The 24,226-nt window shown below is 49.0% G+C and overlaps 1 protein-coding gene across 2 annotated transcripts in view; it reads left to right on the top strand.

Annotated features, from left to right (window-relative positions):
• The window catches only part of PACC1 (proton activated chloride channel 1), a 30,070-nt gene extending 7,165 nt beyond the window's left edge, over nt 1–22,905 (top strand). For both annotated transcript variants that reach the window (XM_004578663.4, XM_058669163.1), the window contains exons 3-8: nt 11,061–11,270; nt 12,504–12,655; nt 16,734–16,876; nt 17,998–18,142; nt 20,262–20,369; nt 22,178–22,905. In XM_004578663.4, coding sequence (XP_004578720.2) covers nt 11,061–11,270; nt 12,504–12,655; nt 16,734–16,876; nt 17,998–18,142; nt 20,262–20,369; nt 22,178–22,339 — 920 coding nt within the window. In that variant the 3' untranslated portion in view covers nt 22,340–22,905. The remainder of the gene's footprint in view (nt 1–11,060; nt 11,271–12,503; nt 12,656–16,733; nt 16,877–17,997; nt 18,143–20,261; nt 20,370–22,177) is intronic.
• The last annotated feature ends 1,321 nt before the right edge of the window (nt 22,906–24,226 follow it).

Here is a 24,226-nt window from a genome sequence, read left to right as displayed (position 1 = left end):
CCATGTCATTCCTGGACACCTTTTTGGGTACTTAACCATTACCTCAGAATATGACCCAGACATGTAGCACACCTTCTGGGAAAGGGTTTGATAATATCCTAAATATTAATGCAAGTGATGGGATTAAGAGCTGAAACTGCTATGGCAATAAATATAGTTACTGTGATCTCAAAGGCCAGCCTATCTTTGCAATTTCTTTGGAGTCTCTTTCATAATTTTTAGCTAGAGGAATTAAGAATGCTTTTATTAAAGAAATATGCCTTTAATTATTGATTGTTACGTTGTAGAGCCTATAGTTGTAGGAGGAATTTAACATTTGAAACTTTTGTCTTGGATATTTATGTCTTCCTTGTGACATATTTTTCCCATTAAATGATGGGTAAATTGTAGAAATAGAAATGTAGTGGGAATGTATTATTGATTAGCAGGTAATCGCATGTGCCTTAGCCTTGGAGTCCTGGCTGTTGCTCCATGGCTACTACTGAAGAATGAATAATGGCTTGCTTTGAAGAATATGAATACAGTATTTTGCAGAATTATCTTTAGGGGCACCCACTTAGCCCTGAAGTACAGACAGAATGACCAAATGTCTGTGCATGCCCCCTTAGTCTTGGAGTAAAAATAGAACAATTAGTTGTTTGTGTAGAAGCTTGTGATGTGTCTGAGTAAATAAAAAGGACAGCTTCTTGAGCTGTTGTGAGAGCGCACCAAGTGACAGTGTCCATGTCTGTCTTTATCGCTAACTCCACGCACCTTTCCTGAGCTCTGAACTTGGCTGGAGCTGGTCCCCGGTACATGTGTACCCATCGACCAACCTCTTCCCCATCTCTCCTCCATACCACCATCTCTGAAAACCACTCTTCTCTCTTTCATTCTATGAAGTCAGCTTTGTTAGATTTTACTGGAGAATGGGATCATACGTGAAATCTTAACAGTGCTTTCCAGGTCCTTCCATGCTGTCACAAATGACAAAATGTCACCTTTTTTTGACTGAATTATATTTCATTATGTATATAGATCATGTTTTCTTTAGTGTTGGACAATTAGGTTTCAAATCTTAGTTCATATGAGATGTAAAGATCACGGTGATGTACTGGTTTTATTTCCTTTGGATGTATACTTAATGAAGTGATTACTGGATTATATGGTGATTTTACTTTTAGTCTTTTCAACACCCTCTTTACTGGCCATGCTGACTTGCATTGCCGTCAACCTCGTGTGAGTTTTCCCTTTCCCACAGCCTTATAGCATTATTTGTTATTTCTTACAATGATAATGGCTTGTTGTGGCTTTAATTTGTATTTCACTGGTGATCAATAATATTGAGTGTTTTTTTAACCTAGGGGTCGTTTTTGTGTTATTTTGAGAAATGCCTGTTCATATCTCTTGCCATTTTTTGAGTTGGATTGTTTGGATTTTGTTCTTAAATGTCTGAGTTTCTTAAATTTTTTTTTTTTTAATATTTTATTTGAAGAGACAGGGAGAGAATGGAGCAGGATTTTCTATCTTCTGGTTCACTCCCTAGATGACCACCCCAGCCAGGGCAGGGCCAAGGTGAAGGTGGGAGCTGGGTGTTTGCTCCCGGTCTTTCATGTGGATGGCAGGGTCCAAGTAGTTAAATCAGTTTCTGCTACCTTTCCAGGTCTGTTAGAACAAAGCTGGATTGAAAGTAGAGCATCTGGGACTTGAAGTTATGCTCTGGTTTGAGCTACACATAGTGAGTGGATTAACATGCTGCATCACAAAATTGGCCCCCTTAAGTATTCTTTGTTGTTGTTTTGAAATTGTTTTATTTTGACAATCTTTACATAGTTGATTAAGGCACAAAGGGTCAAGGGCTACAGGAAAGTGGGTAAGACTTGTTCCCACATTATTCCTTTTTTTTACCTGTATGTGGGGTAAAGGGGGAGATAAAGGGAGAAGCCATACCCAGCCTCCCAACCATCCCAGGTCCCTGATGTGGGGCATGCTCCGAGGGTCCTGCTCAAGTGGTTTTGATAATTCAACAGTTCTGAATTGCTGCCAATCTCGCCATTCCAGGCATGATGAAATCGCTGCAGAATCTACTGGTTGACATAGTCCATCTTAGAGTCTCCGTTTGCCCAGATTTTCACTGCCAGCACATGGCTAGGATAGTTGATTGACCCCTTAAATATTCTTAGTGTTAACTCTTAATAAGATGCATAGTTTGTGGATAGTTTTCTCCTGTAGCTTGCCTGTTTCCTGTTTCTTTTGTTGTACAGATACTAGAATTTGGTATAATGCCATTTGTCTGCTTCTCCTTTTGTTGCCCCCCAGAGCTGCAAAAAAATCATTGTCCAGAATAATGTCGTAAAACATTTCTGCTTTATTTTCTTCTAGTAGTTCATAACTTTGGTTCTAACATTTAGTTTTTTCATCCATTTATAGTTGATTGTTGTCATTGAAGAGAGGGATCTAGTATCATTTTAAGTGGCTATCCGGCTTTCCCCAGCACCAGTGATTGAAGACACTGTCCGTTTTCCAAAGTGTAATACCGTTGTTGAAAATCAGTTGGTGTAAAGCTGTAGACTTGTTGCTGTTGGTTTATTTATCTGATTTTATGCCAGTTCCATGCTTTGTTTTTCCTTTGTGTATTTTGAAGTCAGGTTCATTGCTGCTTTTGCTTAATACTGTTTTGGATTCGGGTTCTTCAGTGGTTTTATACAAATTTTAGGCTTTTGTTTTCCATATCTTTGAAGAATATCATTGCTCCTTTAATGGAATTGCATTGAGTGTAGAATGCTTGGGTAGCATGGATTTTAGCAGTGTTCTTCTAGTTTGTTAGAATGGGATAGCTTTCCATCTTTGAGTGTGTCTTGTGGAATATCTTTGATTAGTATTTTCTGGTTTTCATTTTAAAGTCTTTCACATCCTGGGATTAATTTTATTGTTAGGTAATTTTGTAGGTGCTATAAATGAGATTCCATTGGCAATATGAATGAATGAAATGGGTCAGGCAGGTAGTTAGCTTAGGGTTACCGATTGGAAGCCATGCCTCCCTAGCTTGTGTAATACACAATACCGTCTGCCTGCTTGTTGATCAAATGCCCGCTGCCTCAGGCTGTACTCGCTCTCCCCTGGGACTGGGTGGTGGGACGGCAGGGCGCGGGGAGGGGCGCGCTCATGCAGACACAGGATGAAAGTACAAGTGTCTGGCTTCCACAGTTCCTCTCCTGCCCACTGAACACGACCCAGATGTGTCTGTGGTTTCCTCACCTTTTTTTAAATGTATTTTTTAAAGATTTATTTTTATTGCAAAGTCAGATATACAGAGAGGAGAAGAGACAGGAAGATCTTCTGTCCGAAGGTTCACTCCCCAAGCGACCACAACAGCCGCTGCTGTGCCTATCAGAAGCCAGGAGCCTGGAGCTTCTTCCAGGTCTCCCACATGGATGCAGGGTCCCAAAGCTTTGGGCTGTCCTTGACTACTTTCCCAGGTCACAAGCAGGGAGCTGGATGGGAAGTGGAGCTGCTGGGATTAGAACTGGTGTCCATATGGGATCCCGGGGCATTCAAGGCGAGGACTTTAGCTGCTAGGTTGCAGCGCCGGGCCCCCTTATCTTTTAAATAAGCTGTAGCATATGAATTCCTTTCATGATTCCTTTTTCAGTTATTTAGCTATAGAAATACCACTGACTGTTGTATGCTGATTTTATATCCTGCAATTTTACTGAATTTGTTTATTAATGCTTATTTTTTTGGTGGCATATTAAAGGTTTTCTGTATGAGATCTATTCTGCAAGTGAAAACAGTTGAACTGTTTAGTTTGAATGCCCTTTATTTCTTCTAACCTCGTTGCTGGGACAGTTGAATAAAGTGGTGAGTGACTGTTCTTGCTTTCTTGTTTTATTCAGGATTTTGGAAGAAAGCTTTCATTTTTGCCCCAGTTCAGATGATAGATATGAGTTTGTCACATATGGTCCTTGGGTTCCTGCCATACTGAATTTGCTAGGAGGTTTTTTTTGGTGGTGTTTTTTTTTAAATCATGAATGAGTGTTGAATTCTGTTCAGTAGTTTTTCTGCACTTAATGAGGCAATAGTATTTTTTTTCTCCATTCTGTTCATGCAGTGTTTCAACTTTATTGTTTTCAGTTTATTGAACACTGATGTTCTAAGGACTGATCCCATTGATTATGATGAATTTTTTAAGATTTATTTTTATTGAAAAGGCAGATTTACAGAGAGAAGGCGAGACAGAGAAAGAACTCCTATCCTCTGCCTCACTCCAAAACTAGTCACAGTGACCGCAGCTGAGCCAGTCAGGAGCCAGGAACTTTTCTGGTCTCCCAGTCCGAAGCAAGGTCCCGAGGCTTTGGGCTGTCCTCCACTGCTTTTCCAGGCTACAGGCAGGGAGCTGGATGGGAGTGGAGCAGCTGGAATGTGAATCAGTACCCATGTGGGATCCTGGTACCTATAGGACAAGGATTTAGCCGCTGAGCTATCGTGCCGGGCCCATGATGAATCTTTGTTCTACTGTTCTGCAGGTATATTGCGGAGGAGTTTTTCTCTCATTTGTGCTTATCGGAGATATCAGTTTGTAGTTTTTCTTCTGTGGTGTCTTTTTTGTCTATCAGGTTGATGATAGCTTCATGGAGTCTTGGCTTTTCTTTGCTAGGAGGTGTTTTTGTTTTTTAATTATAATTACTAATGAATCTCATTACTATTGGGTAGTTTAGGTTTTCTATTTTAAAGTATTTAAGATTACCTGCAGAGAGAGAGGGGCACACGAAGAGTTTGCATCCACTGGTTCTCTCCCCACAAATGGTTGCAATGGCTGCAGCTGGGCTGGTCTGAAGCCAAGCACTTCCTCTGGGTCTCCCATGTGGGTGTGTGGGCTCAAGGCTTGGATCATCGTCGGCTTTTCCAGGCCACTGCCATTGACACAGCCACCACAGGTGGTGGTTTTACCCTCTGTGCCACCACGTAGGTGTTTCTTCGTGATTCAGTCTTGTTAGGTTGTGTGTTCAGGAGTTTGTACAAGTCTTCTAGATTACTTAATTTATTGACATAGATGTTTATAGTTGTTTCTGATGCCTTTTTGTATTTCTGTAGTTTTAATGTTATTTTTTTCTTCTGATTTTTTGGTCTCCTTTTATTTTTATTTTTTATTTCTTTGTTTATTTTCCAAAAAAGAACCTCTGGGCCCAGCTCCATAGCTCAATTTGCTAAATCCTCCCCTTTGTAAATTATGGGGTCACATATGGGCACTGGGTTGTGTTCTGGATGCTCCACTTCCCATCCATCCAGCTCCCTGCTTGTGCCTAGGAAAGCAGTGGAGTATGGCCTGAAGCCTTGGGACCCTGAACCCACATTGGAGACCTGAAGAAGCTCCTGACTCCTAGCTTTGGATCGGCTCAGCTTCAGCCCATTGTATCCATTTGGAGAGTGAATCAATGGATGGAAGATCTTCCTGTCTGTATATCTGCTTTTCCAATAAAAAAAAACCCAGTCTTTAAGAAAAAAATTGTAACATGAAAAAAACAAGCAAAACCCTCTGGGGCCTGGGTCTGATCTGCCTTTCCAGTAAAAATAAATCTTAAAGGGAATTTAGAAAAAGGTGTTTTCTTTTTTTTTTTTTTTTTTTTAATTTTAAATCCCTTTATATTTGCTTCTTTTTTTTTTTTTTAAATCAGTTTTGGATTTGATTTTGTTTTTTGCTTTCGTTTTTCATGGCAATGTGTTTATATATTTTTCTGTTTAGGTATGCATTGCTGTAGGTTTCTTATTAGAACTGCTTTTGTTGCATCTCAGGTTTTTCTGTCATAGGTGCCTCCATTTCCATTTGGTATTTCTGCTTTGTAGTGTTTAATGGCAGTTCAAAGGTCATTTTTTACTGAGTGTAATTCTTTAATCAGTTGTTAACAACTAGTCCCTGGCTCAAGTTCTGTGAACCACAAAGATTTCATTGTACTCCAGTGCGCAGTGTAGAGGACCCAGACCATCTCTGGGTACTCTGTCCATTTGTAGTCTGAGCAGGCAGGTGTGGGACTGGGGCAGGAAAACATCTCATCTACAGGAACTGAGCTGCCTGGAAGGAATGAAGTGACAGCCCCCAGAATGACCCAGATGAGTGTTTCAAAAATGAAGGCCTGGATTGTGATGATGGGGGCTAATCGAGGGAAGGGTACTATGTGGGCCAGGAGGAGGGACGGTGTGAGCAGCTGTGAAGAGGTAGGAGGTACAATAGGGCCTTTCTGAGAAGCCTGCAGCAAGCAGAGGGTTAATGAAAGGACCAGAGAAGATGAGACAGGGAAGATAGACAAAGTAGACCGGGTCAGAATCTGGCCAACGTGTCAGTTTGTACTTCATTAGGGAGTTTGAAGAGTGGCACAAGAGAGTAGGAGTAAAGTGGATATTTAAGGGAAATCAGTGTGGCTGGGTTAAGGTAAAGGGACACACCCAAGCCACATCAAAAGCTAGTGAGAGACTGCTGTGACCTGGAGAAGAGGAAGTGGAAAGAGGCAGTGATTCTGAGGTTTGAGATCAGGTGCATGACAGGATGCTGTTGTGCAGGCAGGGCAAGTGCCTGGGAGAAGATGCTTATCTGTGTCTGTGCAGGGCTTTCATTGCTGTGGTGTATGTGAGGGAGATGGCCAGGAGCGATGAAGAGGCAAGATGAACAGGAAGCGAGGGCTGGGCTGGTGGCGCTGGGCAAGCAGGAGAGTACTCACGGAGGCAGGATCTGAGTGGGAACTGAGATCCATCCACACGGATGGAAAATGAGCAGGGAGGGCCAGGAAGACCAAATCTTGGGCAGGTCCACATTTGGGAGCTGTAAAGGAAGGAATGACGCCAAACATGCAGAGTATTCTTATCACATCAAAATCTAACCAAATTGGGGGAAACAGTTGGCTAATTAGTCACTACAGTCACTTCTCATTGTAAATAACTAATGAATAACTAAGGGAAGAAAATAATTGATTTGATCTTACCAAGATTGTTTTGAACATCAGAGCTAACTATCAAGAAAGTAAAATGGTAGAATACAGAATGGGAGACGATACTTGCACATCATGTATCTGATAAAGGATTCGTGTCAGAATATATTTCAAGAACTTCTATGGCTCAACAAGAAAAACCCAGTTTAAAAAACAAGCGAAGTATTCTGGTTGGGTGTTTCTTTCGATGCACAAATGGTCATTAAGTAGTTGAAGAGACTAGGGTTTGCTCATTGCATACCAAGTAAAAGAAGTCAGAAGAGAAAGAACCGTGTGTGATTCTGTTGTGGATATGTCCAGAGCAGGCTAACCCATAGAGGTTGATAGGTTACTTTCCAGGGACTGAGTGGGAGGAAGAGGGACCATAAGGGGTATGGGATTTCTTTTTTAATTAATGAAAATGTTCTGTAATTAGAAGTTCTGAGGATTGCTCACTTTGAATATACCAAAACCTTGAATGTATTCATCTGAAAAGGGATGAGTGTTAGGGGTAGAGCATTTAGCCTAGTGGGTGAGGCAGTGCCTGGATGCTTTTATATTTGCGTTCTGAGCTTATCTGTGGATCAGAAGACCTGTAAAGAAGCTAGGCTTGGCTTCTGTGGAGGAAACCGAGGGAGTGACGCGCGGTCAGTGTTCCCAAGAGTAATTCATCCAGATACCATGGTCGAGTCTGAGGGAGGGGTTGTCCTGAGTGAACTTTCTGGGCCTTATATTGATTGATTTAGAATCTGTATTGATCAGTCTGAGAGTTGTGAGTAGTTTGCCTTGAAATGTGTTAGATCTTTAATAACTAGACTGAACTCATCAGGCTGTGTGGAGAAAGAACATTGCGCTGTCCGTTGGCACTGTAGGATTCCAGTTCTGTTTGTACTGCTGACCGGAGGTGAGATCTGGAACACGACACAGGAGGGGGGGGGGGCACCTGTGTAAGTCTCATCTGACTCTTCAGATGTTAGCCACCAAATCAGTCACTTCAGAGCTGCTTCAGTTTTGGGATCTTTTCACATCCCATGAGAATTGTAGCAAGCAGACACAGCCGTGAGCAGCTCCTGACAGTGTGTTTTCACCAGCTGTGTTCTTCCTTCCTAAAGATGGATTGATCGATTTTAACGAGGGAGTGACAGATCTTCCTTCCCCTCATTCACTGCCTAGATGGCTGCAGTGGCCAGGGCTGAGCCGCCAAAACCAGGAGCTTCATTGGGTTTCCCCTGTGGGTGATAGGGTCCCACATACTCAGGCCATCTTTATGGCCTTTCCCAGGCCTCTAGCAAGCAGCTGATTGGAAGTGAGGCAGGTAGGACGTAAACTATCACCCATATGGGATGCAGGCATCACAGGTAGCAGCTTTACCTGCTACACCACAGTGCTGGCCCCATCAGCCATGTTTTGAAGTGCATTTGTGATCCCATGTGAACTCTGGGAGTGCCTTCCAAGCAGTAATTACCGGTAGGTTCCTGTGCACAGACCACCGTGCTCTGCACCTAGAGGTCCTGCAGGGAGAAGCTCACTCTGGGTCTCCCATGTGAGTGCTGAGCCGCCTTTGCTGTCTCTGAGTGAGCATTTCCAGGAAGCTGAGTCCGAAGTGGAGCCAGGACTCAGGTGTGCAGATGTTGCAGGTGACTCGTAGTGCAGTGCCAGCGCCTGCCCTGGCCCCTGTTATTCTTGATTGTAAGCTAGTCATTGGTAGCAGAAATGCTGTGTACACACTTTGTCAGTTTTTCAAACTGTTTTCAAAAGTTTTCCGTTTGTGTTAGTAGTTTGACTATGATTTGTTTGAGGTGCCCTTCTTTACCTGTTTGGCATTATGTTGAATCTGTAAGTTCATGTCTTATTTGGGGAAGTTTTGGATCATTGCTTTTTCAAATACCTTTTATAACTCATTTTTTTTTCCTCTCCATTAATGGTGTTAGACTAGAATGTGACAGTTATCTAGGCTCTATTATACTTATCTTTGATCTTTAGATTGGATTATTTCTGTTTATTTGACCTCAATTTCACTCAATTTTCTTGGTATCTTCTGTTAAGGTTTTGTAACTTTTTAATTTTTTGTTTTCAGCTCTAGAGTTTCTTATTTGATTCATTCTAAATTTAATAATGTTTTACTGTGACAAGATGTGTGTTCTAAAATTTACCACCTTAGCTGTTTTTAAGTGTGTGGTCCAGTGGTTACATTGCTGTGCAGCTGTTAGCACATCTGTGTGCAGAATGCTTCATCCTGTATAAGTGAAGCTATATCTGGTTCTTTTGACATTAGTTTCTCTATTTGCCCTCTGTTTACTGCTTACCCACATATGTATGCTTTCAAAGATTGGTTTTATTTGTTTGAAGGGCAAAGTTAGGGTGTGAACATGTGCTGGAGAGATCTTCCAGAGATCTTCCACCTGCTGCTTCTCTCCCCAAATGGCTGCAGTGGCTGTGGTTGGGCCAGGCAAAAGCCAGGAGCTTTACTGGGTCTCCCACTTGGGTGCAGGGGCTCAAGCACTTGGACCGTCTTCTGCTTTCCCGTTAGCAGCTAAGACTTGAACCATGTAGGATGCTGTCACAGATAGCAACTTAAGCTGATGTGCCGCACTGTCAGCCCCCTTATCTGTGTATTTTGCTTTAAGTGCTGCTGAAGATCCCTGTCTAATTGCTTTATCGGGTTCATTTTAGTATTAGTGTCTGTAGATCACGTTTTTTTTTCTTGAGTATGGCTTGCATTTTCTTGTGTCTTTTCACCTCTCGTGATTTTTGAGTGAACACGACTTCAGGCAAGTTATATTTTAGAGAATCAGGATTCTGTTATGAGCCGACAGATTTTTTAAAGCAGGTGGTCTGGCAGGGTTCATGCAAGCTCTGGGCTGTGTTGCCTTTCCGTCAGTCTCTACTTCTGTCTGCTGTTTTTTTTTTTTTTTTTTTCCTGGGCCCTTGGGGATCTCCAGCAGACCTGGAGGTTCACTCCTGCTTTGGATACTCCCTGCCAGAACTTCCGTAACTTTCTGTCTTTTCCCCTGCACTATGCTGTGTCCTTAGTACCTTGAACCAGGCCTTACAGGGATCAATGCATGCCCTCAAGCAGAAGGCTGACATCTCACTTGGCGTAGCCAGTGTGTGTGTGTGTGTGTGTGTGTGTGTGTGTGTGTAAAAACCATAGGAATACATTTCTCCCAGTTCAGGAGGTGAGAAGTGCAGGACCCCAGGGCCAGCAGGGTTGCTGTTCTGATGAGGCTTCTTCTTGGGTTGCAGATGTGGCTCCCTTCTCACTGTGTCCTCATGTGGCCTCTCCATGTGAGCATGCCAGGCTTGTGGCTGTTTTTCCTCTTCTAACGACGTCCTTATGACCTCACTTGATCTGTGACCACCTTAAAGGCTCTGTCTGCACACACACTGGGGGTTAGACTTCGGAATGTTGATGTAGGATGAGGAGATGGTGGGGGGCAGTTGAGTCCAAGAGAATGATCATGATTCAGTGGCTAAGTCATGGAAGGACAGGTCAGGAGGCAGAGCTGTGTGGTGAGGCTGTGTTACTGGTCAGAGTGTAAATACAGAATGCTTGCTCTGTCCTGGGCACAGTGTGATGTGCTGACAGCTCAGCCAAAGGTGAGACTTGCCCTGTCCCTGCCCTCAAATGGAACTTCTGGCCTGAGAAAGCACAGACAGCTAATGAGAGGTGCAGTAGGAGACGTGCTGGGGGTTCTGGGCATAGAGGGCACCTGTAAGGTTAAGGAGTCAGAGAAAGGTACCTGGAAGAAATGCCTCAAACTGAAAGAGTAAGGAGTCAGGGTGATGAGTGCTTCAGAGCAGCGCGTGCGGCAAAGCAAGTGCCTGCTGGGAGATGGGGAGCTGCCCTCATGGGCTGAAGCTGTGGGAGCTGGGCAAGGAGACTGCCTAGGAGGAGATCAGGGCCGTCTGTCTCAGGGGGATTAGAGCAGTTTCCACAAGGCCTTACATAGTGACTCTCCTCTGCCCGGCAGGCAGGGCTGTGTAGGGAAGGTACACAGGTGACTTGTAGGATTTGGGTGTGGCGGTTGGGTATGCTGGGTGGTCACCTCCCTGGGAGGCAGATAAGCACCCAGAGTTGTTGCCAAGCCCTTTACTTCAGCTTTGCTTTGTTGTTGTCAGGCCTGGACAGCGAGTCGGCTTCCAGCAGTATCCGCTTCAGCAAGGCCTGCCTGAAGAACGTGTTCTCAGTCCTGCTCATCTTCATCTACCTGCTGCTCATGGCTGTGGCCGTCTTCCTGGTCTACCAGACCATCACGGACTTCCGTGAGAAACTCAAGCACCCCGTCATGTCTGTGTCTTACAAGGAAGTGGATCGCTATGATGCCCCAGGTAGGGTCGACTTGAATCAGGCAGATCCTCCCTGAGCACGCTGCTGGGCCCTGGGCAGGGTGGAGGAGGCCAGGTGAGGTCTAGATGGATAGGGGCCAGCAAGCCTTGCAAAGTGTGTTGTGCACTGGGGAGACTTGCATCAAGCCAGCAAGGTAGGGCCAGCTCTGTAGAGGAATTTGGAAACAGGCTTGTGAGTGGGGAGAGAGTGCTTCTCGGAAGACCATCGACATAGGGGGAGGGTTTCTAGAGAGGAGGAGGCTGGCCTGGCTGGAGCCGGAGGGCAGAGGTGAGGAGAAGCAGGTGTAAGGGCTGGACTGCATGGTGCAGAGGTTGGCTAGAGGCACTGAGGCCGTCCAGTGGTGGGCAGGGGTTCCCAGGCCATACCATATACTGCTTGCCTGTTTCACTGTGTGTCTGGTCCCCAGCGGGAAGTCACTTCTGCTGCCGAGGGTCCTGTCTGCTCCATCGTGGAGCTGGCACTGGGCATACTGGAAGCCATGGGGTGATGGGGAAGCGTGAATGCTGTGCTCCCGGGCTCTGCCCACCTGGTGGAGCGCAGCTGTTCGATGCATAGGCATCCCAGAGTGACCCTCCAGTGGCTTAGTCATGAGCCTAGAGTCTGAACCCAAGCTCCCCCTGCACCCTCTTGGCTCCCTGACGGTTCCCAGCACAGCCATCCTGTGTTTGCCCCTCTGTGTCTGCTTCAGGCTCATCATCTGCGGGTTTTCCTTGCTGTTCCTTGTCTCTTGGTCTCCCTGAACTTTGTCCTGTGCCATATGTTGCTCTCATTTGAAGTGGGTGGCTGCTGTCAGAGCGGTGGCCAAGGTGTTGGGGCTAGGAGAGAGGCTGGGCGTGCTGGGATGGATTCACCTGTGGGAGCTCCCAGTAAGAGCAGAGGTGAGAGACAAAGTGACTTCTGGGGAATCTTACAACCCAGAGCCTCCTGGCACATGTGCACATCGATGATGGGCAGGCGGAGAGTGTGGCTGAGCTCAGCCAATCAGGAGGCTGCATTACAGCACAGACCAGGGGTTTACTGAGGGGACCTGTGCCCTGTGGTAGAGTTGGGCTTGACCAAGGGCGCAGGGAATGTGCTTTCCACTGCTGTAACCTTCCCCTGCAGTTCCCCGGCTGGTCCAGACTATAGGCAGTTGCTGTGTGAGAGATGGTTTCAGTAGTGGAGCTGGGGACTGTGACTCCTGACATCCTCTTTGCCCTGTCTTGTGTCCCCAGGCATTGCCCTGTACCCCGGTCAGGCCCAGCTGCTCAGCTGTAAGCACCATTATGAGATCATTCCGCCCCTGAGAAGCCCCGGCCAGCCAGGTGACATGAACTGCACCACGCGGACCATCAACTACACGGACCCTTTCTCCAATCAGACCTTGGTAACACCCATCGCCCTGAGTCCTCCCCAGGAAGGTCTTCCCATTGTGCCTGGCTTCATGCATGCCCCTCAGAGTCTCAGTGGGGTGACATCCTGTCGCTGGTGGAAGGATGGGTCAGCAAAGGTCACGGAGTGGGGCTGCTGTGACAGTCAGGTGGTCCTCTGCCTGATGACATGATAGACTTTCCAGGATACTTTGTGAAAATGCAGATTGACAGGATCCATGTGAGGCCGGCTGGATTGTAATTTCTGCAGACCCAGCCGGAATGCCCTCTCCTTTGATGTCAGTAAGCCAGTGTGTACAGGGAATGCTGGTGTGGGGATGAGAACTGCTGGGCCCGGTGTGGCTGCGCTGCCGCACACAGCACTGCTCAGCAGGGACCTGCCGGCTGGGGCCCTGAGCGCTTCGGGAAGTGGTGGCACCTGCGTGGGGATTTAAAGGCTGGGAGGGAGTTTACATTAACATCTGACCTCTCCTGCCCCACCTTCCTCAGGAGGGGTGAAGAGGGCTGTATATGGGATTTGCAGATTAAAAGGGAGGGTTTGCCAGGCAAAGGAAACTGCCCATGATGACAGGGAGGGATGGCAGGCTTTTATGGCTCTGGGGGAGTATGTTTCTGGGGGTCGATGTCCCCATCCTGCAAGAGAGGTGGGGAGTGGGAGGATCCATGTGCATTCTGTTGGGGGCCAGGCTGGGTAAAGGGGTGCTGTTAGGAGGTCTGAAGATGAAATAGGCACACCGTGTGTGTGTGTGTGTATGTGTTTTCTCTTCATACTACTACTTTTAAAAGATATGTTTTTATTGGAAAGTCAGATATACAGAGAGGAGGAGAGACAGAGAGGAAGATCTTCCATCTGCTGACTCACTCCCCAAGTGGTCTCAATGGGTGAAGCTTGTGTCGATCTGAAGCCAGGAGCCTGGAGCCTCTTCCAGGTCTCCCATGGGGGTGCGGGGTCCCAAGGCTTTGGGCCATCCTTGACTGCTTTCCCAGGCCACAAGCAGGGAGCTGGATGGGAAGCAGGGCTGCCGGGATTAGAACTGGTGCCCATATGGGATCCCAGAGCATTCAAGGCAAGGACTTTAGCTGCTAGGCTACCACTCTGGACCCTTCACGCCATACCTCTAGAATCCTGCTGAAATTGTTCCCACCTCTGCAAATAGATAAATAAGATGGATACAATAGAATGTTGGAAATACTCCTGTGCAAACTGAGGGGGTGAGAATGGCATTTGAGGAAGTTGTGTAAGCTAGGAAGACAGTTTGGCATCAATTGGTGGAATAAACAAACGTGAGAGAACCTGTAACCCAGTCAGGTGTGGGACAGGGTCGCCGTAGAGGGTCAGGCTGGAAGTCCGCGTGTCCAATGTGTTGCCCCAGGGTAGCCTTTGTGTGTGTGGCCTTTTGGCGGGGAGATTCATTCCACCTTGAATCTGAGGTGGACACTAGGGAACAGCCTCCCGCGGGGCTGTGTGCTGTCAGTGGCTCCAGGACCGACCATCGCAGGGCTGGAGCTTGGCTTGTTACACCCTGCTGCCACTGCCTTCCTTGTCACTGAGTGTTTTCAGGAACCTGTGGGCTTCTGGCTGTTTTGCGTACAGTTGAGTGCAAGTCATTCCTTTTCAGGGTCTCATCCTCTCTTCTTCAGCAGTCTTCGGATTTTCACTAATTTTTGTGGTTCCCCTCTAGTGCTGTCAGCTTTTACCAAATGCTGTGAGGGTGGCTGCCTTCCCGCCTGGGTCCCTGTCTGCCTCCCTTCTGCTTGCTGTCCCCAGCTGTGAAGCCAGGGCCTCGTTCTTGGGGTATTAGGGTTGCAGAATTCTGCTGCCAGCTCAAAAGTCTGTTCAAGCATGCGCTCTATTCCTGTGCAGCAGGGAGACTCCCGGGGCCAAGTGTCCATGTCCCTTAGGGAACAACACGGGCAGTACAGCGGGCAGAGCTGCCGTACAGGACTCTCAGTGACACTGCTTTCTTGTCCCTGTGCTATCCCCAGGAGCTGTCCTTGTCCACTTGGCAATCATGTGTGCACATTCCCACTCCTGGGAAGTGACAGTGGGCTTGCTATTGCTTTTTTTTTTTTTTTTTAATATTTTTGTTTGAAAGGCAGAATTAAGAGAGACAGAGATCTTCCATTCACTGGCTCATTTCCCAAACAGCCACAGTGGCTGGAGCTGAGCCAGTCCAAAGCCAGGACTCACGTGTGGGTGCAGGGGCCTAAGCACTTGGGCCATCCTGCACTGCTTTCCCAGGCCATCAGCGAGGAGCTGGGTGTGAAGTGGAGCAGTTGGGACAGGAGCTCGTGGTGCCCGCATAGGATGCTGGTGCTGCTGGCAGAGGCTTAGTTGGCTATTCTGACCCTGGCCTCTACAAGTGGTTCCCTTAAAAAAAAAAAAAAAAAAAAGACACTGAGTTGCATGAGTCACTTTTACCCAGGTTTTGGGAACTCCATCACATGAGCACGTGTGAGGCGCCAGCAGTGAGGGCCAGCAGGATGACTGTTGGGCCACAGTTTGGCGTGGGAAAGCAGTTTGCTCATACTGGAATAAGGCCTCGCAGTGGAAACTGGCACAGTGAACCTGCCTTGCTGCACAGTGAGAACTAAGTGTGGCACACAGGGGCAAGTTCACAAGTGGATGAGGATTGTAAAGGTGCCCCGAAGACCCGGGCATGGGGCTGCAACTGCCAGTCAGGATGGAATCCCAGGGCAGGGGATTAAATAGGAACAAGCTGCTCGCCCCCCAATAAAGGAGGCTGAGCAGACCTCGTTAGGTCTAAGACTGCACCATTCTGTGTTCCAGCCGAAACCTGTGCAAAATTAAAAATAGCCTCAGCTCTTAGCGGGTGACTTGAACACGCCTCTCTGGAATCCCAAGATCACATAGGCACAGAGTAGTTAGGATAAGAATGGAGTAGCAAATAGTAACTGTGTGTGTGTGTGTGTGTGTGTGTGTGTGTAAAGCTTACACTCTTTTCTGAATTGTAGGACATTTTTATAAAGCTGATAGTATGAGGAGAATATGTATCAGTCAAGTTCATCAACAAAGTATGTTTTTTATTTGTTTTTTTGTGGAAGTGAACAAGCTGGTTTCCAAGTACATTTGGAAGAACCCATGTGCATAAATAACCAAGACAGCTTCGAAGGAGGACGTGAAGGGCACTGCCTGGCTAGGTGACAGAGCAGTGGGAAGCCCAGGAGCTGCAGTACAGGCAGCAGGCTGGTAGACCGATGGCCTGCAGGAGGGCTGGCAGCAGACACGTTGGTTTTGTGTTTGAGTTTACCATATGATAAAGGAGGAGAGGACCTGTGAGTCAGGGGATCAGAGTTAGAGGCCTGTCTCATACCGTCTGCAAAACTTCAGTATGTAAGGTATGTACATGTAAACATTTTAAATAGTATTCAAGGAGGGTCCAGTGTAGTAGCCTAGCTGCTAAAGTCCTTGCCTTACACACGCCGGGATCCCATATGGGCGCCGGTTCTAATCCCGGTGGCCCCGCTTCCCAGCCAGCTCCCGGTGTGGCCTGGGAAAGCAGTGGAGGATGGCCCAAAGCCTTGGGACCCTGCACCCATGTGGGAGACCCGGAGGAAGCTCCTGGCCCCTGGCTTCAGATCAGTGCAGCTCTGGCCGTTGCAGTCACTCGGGGAGTGAATCAATGGACAGAAGATCTGTGTTTCTTCTCTGTATATCTGACTTTCCAATAAAAATTAATAAATGACATTAGAAACAGTCGTAAATGACAGACACAGTGGGGGAAGACATTTCCGTGTGGTATAGAGAAGAGACCCACCTTACTGAGCTGGAGCTTCCGCGGCGCAGCCTGCCAGTCAGGAAAGTGGGCTGAGACTGGCCACTTTGGGTTTTGCTCTGGATCTGGTGCTGAGAAGAGTGCCCAGGTCTGAGCAGGAGCCTGGGCTGAGGCCCTGTGCGCCCTGACCAGCTGACAGTAGCTGGAAGTCAGCTGGGAGGCTGCAGGGCACACAGCTGTGGGCTTTGGGGGCCACACGGGGTCCTGTGTAGCTGAAGATCTGTGGCGTGTGAACCGTGGGGCTCCTGGGACCGAGAGTGCGCTGGTCTCCCTGCAGAAGTCGGCCCTGATTGTCCGGGGGCCTCGGGAAGTGAAGAAGCGGGAGCTGGTGTTCCTGCAGTTCCGCCTGAACCAGAGCAGCGAGGACTTCAGCGCCATCGACTACCTCCTCTTCTCCTCCTTCCAGGACTTCCTGCAAAGGTGGCCTCGCGGGGCTCGCGCTGGGCGCACAGTTGCTTTCTTTCATGTTCCCCTCTTGCTCGCCTGTTGCTGGGCTGAGGACATTCAGGCAAGGCCAGAGTTAGAGAAGTGGTGCTGTCTGGGGACCCAGCAGCTGGGGCTTGGCTCGCCCGGGGAGCTAAAGGGTACAGGACGTCCCGTTGAAGGCAGCCTTGGCTGCCCTGCCGTGTGCGTGGGCTCCAGTGTGCATTTGTCCCTTGTGAAGGCCGTGCATGTTTGTCTCAGATATCCCCTCGTAAGATGGGGTGCGGGGTGTGGGTCTGCCAGATGCTTTTGGCTTTGCTTGGGCGTGTCCCACCGTAAGCAGGTTCCTGTCTGCTTCGTCTGCCATGCTCTGGAGGCTGTGGGATCCGGGGTGCCCCCCAGGAGTCGAAGCGTTTTGTGTGTGTGCTGGGGCTCAGGGGACTCGGCCCTGCCAGGTCCTGCTGGACCTGCTGAACTCTATCCCAATGAGGCAGGGAGGTGGCAGCGGTGGCCATGGCCGCTTTGAGCTTAGGGCCTCTGCTTTAGTGTCTTCCCACCCAGTCCGCCACCCACAGTTCCTCTCCTGTCCCTCTCCTGCTCGTCCTGTGTTGCCTTTACATTGGGAGAGTTCCCAGAGGATCCTGCTTGGGCTGCTTGCTTGGGGAGCTTCCCCACGGCTGGGCTGCAGCTTCTGCTTGCTCCTGGGGGGTTGGATTTTTCTGCATCAGCAATGCCCTCGGGTGTCCCCATGGCTGACAGCTCCCTGAGGAACCGAGTCCGCGGGCCAGGGCAGACTGCCTGAAGCTCTGGGCTCCCTGTTGGAGCTGGAAGCACTGTGTCCCTGGATACTTTGCCCATTGCCTTGGGAGTAGGTGATAGGAGTGGTGAGTGGGAAGGAAGAGGGATTCTCCCATTAGGAGATGTAGGGGTTCTTGCTTTGGCTGGTGACTGACAAACAGTCCCACTGAGGCAGTCTTGGGGAAATGGAGTGGGCGTCGCGCTGCTTGTGCTAGCAATGAAACCAGCTTGAATTGGTGGGTGGAGTTTGGGTCTGACCACACTGACATCCTGCTGCCTGCTCTGGAATAACTTGGACCTTTCTACTGTTTGTGTTCAAGCCCAGACAAGGTGGGCTTCATGCAGGCCTGTGAGAGTGCCTATTCCAGCTGGAAGTTCTCCGGGGGCTTCCGCACATGGGTCAAGATGTCGCTGGTGAAGACCAAGGAGGAGGACGGGCGAGAAGCTGTGGAGTTCCGGCAGGAGGTGGGTGGCTCAGGGTGCACTTGGGCCTGCTCGTGCCTTCTCCATGCTTGGGCCTGGCATCAGGGAGAAGCTCCTTCGAGCAGAGTCCTTTTCTGGGTTGAGCAGGGATCCTGTGAGGGCTTCATAGGCCATGCCAGAATTGGCATGTTCCCTGGGCATCACATGTGCCTGTCAGTGCTTCTAGAACATGGGTGTGCAGTGGGGATGGCTGGGTCCTGCCGAGTTGGGTACCTTGGCCAGGACTGTCAGATGCTCTGGAAAGGCTGTGATGCTGTAGCAGGGCAGGGAGGCTGCGGCCTGTGGCCTCCGACTTGTCCTTCCCACAGCCCACTGAGAGGCAGCAGTAGAGATGAGTTTTATTTTTGTGGTATTCCTCCTGCCTCCCATTCCCCCCGGAAGATTGATTTATTTACTTGAAAGTCTGGCAGAAAAAGATTTTCCATCTGCTGGTGCACTGACCAAATGATCACAGAGGTATGGGATGCACCAGGCCTAAACCAAGAGCTGGGAGCTCCATCCTGGTCTCCCGGCTGGGTGTCCAAAACGCCAGTGTGTGTATCTTGTCTGCTCTCCCAGCTCCACAGAAGAGAGGCGGGCCTGGGTGGGCACTCCAGTGTGGGAGTGAGCATCGCTAGAAACGGCTTAATGCACTGTGCTGCATCACTGCTTTTGTGTTTATTATCTTAACTTTTTAACATTCCTGTTTTTTAATGTTTTAAAATGCATATGACATTAGAACAGTAACTGCGAGCTATATCACAGAGTTAGGGGTTTAAATGTGCTGGGTGCATACATGAACATTTACAAATCAGAGATCTGATCAGAATGCTTTCAGCTCCCTGGGCTGGAGGCCAGAAGATCCCTGTGATTTGTGGGGCAAGTCCCTGTGATCCAGGGAGAGGTGTCCGTGATGTGGGAGCACCTCGAGCCAAGGCATGGCTGCAGGGGTGGGCTTGGGTGGTAGCTGCGTCAGTGGGCTGTTGATCCATCCCTGGAAAAGCAGGACCCCATCCCTGCTTCTGAGGCTCCCCTGCCCCCTGGTGGCTTTGCCGCCTTTTTGCATCCACATTGAGACCAGGCCATCCTGTGTGTAAGTGATCAGTCCTGCCAGGGATTGAGAGGAGGAGGAGGATGTGTCTTCTGACCTGTTCCTCCGGGAGGTGGCACGCTTGGCCTGGGCTCCGAAGCCAGCATTAGGAAAGGTGTGTGTTGAAACAGGGATTCACGCCGCCAGCCACCTGGGCTGTCTGGGCCTGAGCCCTGAGGTTGCTGCTTCACACCCCTGGGTCCCAGGACTGCTGCAGGTTGTGATGTTCTGGGAGAGGCTTACCCCGGGGGTGGGCCATTTTTCCTGTCCTCTCTCCCACCACCACGGAAGGTCCCTAAAATATTCCCGTTTTGCAGGGTAACTTCTCTTCGGGACATCGATTGCACATTTGACTCCAGGAATCCCAAATTCTTTCTCTTGACTCTAAAATTGGGTGTCCCCCTCCTGCTCGCTGCAGCTATGACAGGAAGCCAGAGGGGTGAAAGCCCCAGGGAGCCCATGAACTTGAAGTCTTTCATGCCTTTTGTTGTCTGAATTGGTAGTCTTTCACTGAGATAGTGAGATCTTTGGAACAAAGCTAGAACTTTGTCAAGTTTTAGAGTTGAGGATGGAGCGTGTTTGACCTGAGCCTCCCCAGCCCGCAGTGAGGTGAGTGTTTCTCCTTTCTGGGGGTATTGGTGTGCGGGCTCCGAGCAGGTCGGGGAGCCGGGCCTCTGCCTCTGTAGCTGTGAAGGGTTAAGACCCAGCCCTTAAGATCAGGATATTTAAGCTTTGGGTGTCTCATTGGTTTAATTGTGACTGTGACATGGTAATTTGAATACGGTCTAACTATGGTTTAATCAGATACCTGAAGACAGGTTTCAGAAACAGTCCCCACTGAATCTCAGATTCTCATTTCCTAGAGAACCATGGAAGCCAAGGTGAGGAGATGTTGTGTGCATCAGCTTTGGCTCTTGAACTGGTGGAACGGGGAAGCCCAGGCCCGGGTACCCCTTGTACTCTGTCTCTGCTCTGGCCCAGGCGGAGGGGGAGCGACCAGAGTTGACGTGGCTTTCTGTCTCCCGTGTCTAGACGAGTGTGGTGAACTACATTGACCAGCGGCCAGCCGCCGAGAGAAGTGCCCAGCTGTTTTTTGTGGTCTTTGAGTGGAAAGATCCTTTCATCCAGAAAGTCCAGGATGTGAGTATGTTGCCTGGGCGCGCTCCCTGCGCTGCACTGTTGGCCTGGCCCACCAGCCCCACGGAGCTGTTCCCGAATTCTTCCGTGGCGTGGTGTGTTTAGCTCATCTTGTCTCCACTCAGACCATTGTCTCTGTGAAGGTGGGGTCCTCGTCATTTGTCTGCTGTTGCTTTGCTATCTGGCAGAGTGCTTTGCCCAGAGTATCTGCTGCATCTGCCTAGTAATACTAGCTGGATAAACTAGGTAGAAAGACCACACAGATGACTGTCGCCAGAGGCTACTTCTTTTAGGAAGAGAGGAAGGTACAGCTGATGAACCAGCTGTCAGTGGATGCTGAATGCTCCGACTCCCAGTCTCAACAGGGAGGGTGATGGGACAGCTGTGCTCAAGGAGCCTTCAGGACCCAGCACCCACCCGAGCCAGTGCTAACCTGGCACTGGTTTGGCTTTTGGGTTACCACAAAGTATCCCAATAAGATCCCAGCTTAGGGAAGAAATTTCCTAGCTGAGTCTCACATTCCTAAGCTTTGCAGCCCCAGCTCTGGCTCTTGTTGATGGGGTGTGTGCTGTGTCACTCACTCCTGCTGTTCATATGGATTGGGAGGCTGTGGGAGGGGGTTATGCAGAGGCTTCCTGTATGGAAACTTGAGGTGGAGAGAATATTTTTAACTCTGTAGTGAGCTGTGTGATTGAACTTTAAAAAAAAAAAAGCTAATTTTTGTTTCCTTGAAAGAGTAACAGGGAGAGACAGACACAGAAAGCTACCACCCAATAGTTCACTCCCCCAAGGACCACAGCGGAGTCTGCCACGTGGTTCCAGGGACTCAGGCACTTGAGCCATCACAGAGACACACCAGCTGAGGTGTGCACTAGCAGGAAGCTGGATTGGAAGCAGAGCAGCCAGGACTCGGATTGACAGCAGAATGTGGGTGTCCCTAGTCGTGGCTTAACCTGCTGCCCCACAGCACCCGCTCCTGAAATCTTTAACAGCTATATTCAGTACGAAGACCTTGTCCGGAACCAAGCAGAGACCCCTGCAAGAGGCCAGCTTTCCTTGGGTGGCTGGTCAGTTTCCCAGCAGTTCCAGAACAGTGGTGACAGACCTCGCTGCATGGGTGAATGCTCAGCTTGGCCAAGGTCACCCTGCAGACCTGGACCTAACAGTGTTTCTTTTTTTCCATGCTTGAAGATTCAGCAGTCCAAGCTAGAACTTCTGCTTTGAAGTTCAGGTTTAGTTGAAGGGGAAGTCTTTTGATTTAAATTGCTTATTCCCGACAATAAGTATTGAGGGAATTTGTGGCACAAGTATGTGTATGTTGAAATCACCGAGGACTTTGGCTCAGTGCCCAGGGCCCTGGACTGCTGCAGGATTAGTCGTGGGAGCATGAAGGAAAGCCTCAGTGGGGGGAAGAGGGGTATGGGGGAGCCAAGGCTCGGCCCGGGAATCACTGGGGCAAGGTGGGGAACAGCCGTGTGACACAGAGCTAAGTGTGAGGTGGAAGGAAGGAGAGCTGGCCTCCGGGTAGTTTGGGCGCTGAGCTCCAAGCCAGGCTGCTCCTGACTGCTGGAGTGGCCAGAGGCTGTGCTGTCTCCGGCGGGCTCTCAGGCGGCACGTCCGTCTTTCGGGACCGCTGCACTCAGGAGGGGCTTGCTGCCGTGGTCAGGGTCTGGACTGTGAGCGCAGAGTGGGTGGTGCTGTCAGGAGTCAGGTGGTGTGTGCTTGCAGTCCCAGTGACGTGGGAGATGCTGCAGGCAGAACTCCAGTGCGGCTCTGGCAGGTAGTGACCCTGGTCTGCTTCTGTTTCACAGATCATCACTGCCAATCCTTGGAACACGATCGCACTTCTCTGTGGGGCCTTTTTGGCACTATTTAAAGCAGCGGAGTTTGCCAAACTGAGCGTGAAATGGATGATGAAAATCAGGAAGAGGTACCTCAAAAGAAGAGGTCAGGCAACGAACCACATCAGCTGAAGCCGCGTGGGAAGTCGGTCGCACTGTCTGTGTCAGTGGAAGCCCTCCTCACTTCCACCTTGGTAAACTGAGCTTCCGGCAAGCCTGTACTCACCTGGGGAACTGGGGCCTTCCTGGGGACACCTGTCCTGTTGGACCTGCTCACCTGGCCGGCCTGAGGGCTGTCGCGGCCAGATGGAAAAGATCCAGGGGACAGCCTAAGAGCTATTTAAGTATTTAAATTATTAATGAGCATTCCCCCACTCCCGCCCAGGGCCTCGGCCCGGTGCTGTGAAAGGGGCTTTTCTTCCTGCTGGGCTAACAGCAGCCCTACCCCGATGATCACAGCTCTGCTGTCTGCCCTAAGTGTTGCCCTGGACCAAGTGAGTGAGTTTCTTTCTTTTCTTTTTTTTTTAAACGCAAATCTTGTTAAGATGGACGGGATGTGCCCTGGAGCCTTTGTGCTGTGCACCAAGAAAGGCAAAAGGCGTGGGACCTGCCAGCCTCTGGCAGGCTGTCCCACTTCTTCCTTGTAAATTGAGATTTAAAGCTACTGGAAAGTAGTAATTAAATATCCTGCCAATTGATTAGCCGTCTTCCTGTTTGCCTTGAATATTTATTGATACAGGTGTGAGTTTAGCATGACTAACACTCAGAAGCGCTGGGGTGGATGGAAACAGGAGATGCCTACTGAGTGTGCTTTGATGATTTCATCAGCAGGTCAATAAGCTAGGTTAATGCAGAAGGAAAGATTGATCACCCTGGTAGCAATCACTGCTCATTCAGTAAGCGTTAGAACTCCTTCAGCTGTGACCTCCAGAAACAAAACTTAGCCGTACTCCAAGGTGAACGTTCTGGCTCCTGAGTGGCATCCCCACTGCTCCCAGGGGAGGGTGAGAAGGCAGGAGACGTGGCAGCGGGAAGCCATGGTAACAGTTCCCTGTGTCCTGCCAAGCTCCATCTGGGAAGGGGGCTCTCAGCAGGACCCTTGGAGCTTTCAGCTTGGCTGAGATATGCCTCTGACAGAGACAGACAAAGCCACACAGGCATTTTGCACATTGATTGGAGGTTGTAAAAATTACTTCCTTAGTCCTCTTTTGTTTTTTTAAAGATTTATTCATTTTCATTAGAAAGGCAGATTTACAGTGAGAAGGAGACAGCTTTTCTAATTCGCTGGTTCTTTCCCCAAACGGCCACAACGTCTGAAGCTGATCTGATCTGAAGCCAGGAGCTTCTTCCAGGTCTCATTTGGGTGTAGGGTCCCAAGGCCTTGGGCCATCCTCTATTGCTTTCCCAGGCCCTAAGTAGGGGAACGGGATGGTAAGTGGAGGAGCTGGGGGTCAAACCTGCTCCCAGTAGAATGCCTGGGCTTGGGTGGAGGATGAGCCAGTTGAGCCAACACACTGGCCCCATATCCGGAGTTTTAAAGTATTGTAACACACCCATTATACCAAAATTACTTGATAGCATTTTCTGAGTTCTCATGATTTGGCTTTAGATAGTCTTAAGAGAACAGCTCAGTTATATGATTAGGATATTTGTATCTTGCATTTGATTGAGTAGCCAGAGTTGGTTCTGGTCAAAGTATTAAATGTGAACTGGTAAAGAAAATTCTCCCTGCTAAGGCCCTGCACAGTAGCTCAGTGGCTAAAGTCTGTGCCTTACATGCGCTGGGATCTCATTAGGGTGCTTGCCAGTTCTAATCTCAGCGGCCCCACTTCATTTTTGGTTCCCTGCTTGTGGCCTGGGAAAGCAGTGGAGGATGGCCCTAAGCCTTGGGACCCTGCTCCCACGTGGGAGACCCAGAAGAGGCTCTAAGGCTCCTGGCTTCGGATCGGCACAGCTCTGGCCACTGTGGTCACTTGGGGAGTGAATCATCGGACAGAAGCTCTTCCTCTCTGTCTCTCC

Source organism: Ochotona princeps, chromosome 10 (genome assembly GCF_030435755.1).
Source record: "Ochotona princeps isolate mOchPri1 chromosome 10, mOchPri1.hap1, whole genome shotgun sequence".
In the NCBI taxonomy this organism is placed as follows: Eukaryota; Metazoa; Chordata; class Mammalia; order Lagomorpha; family Ochotonidae; genus Ochotona; species Ochotona princeps.
This window is presented reverse-complemented; position numbering and strand designations above follow the sequence as displayed.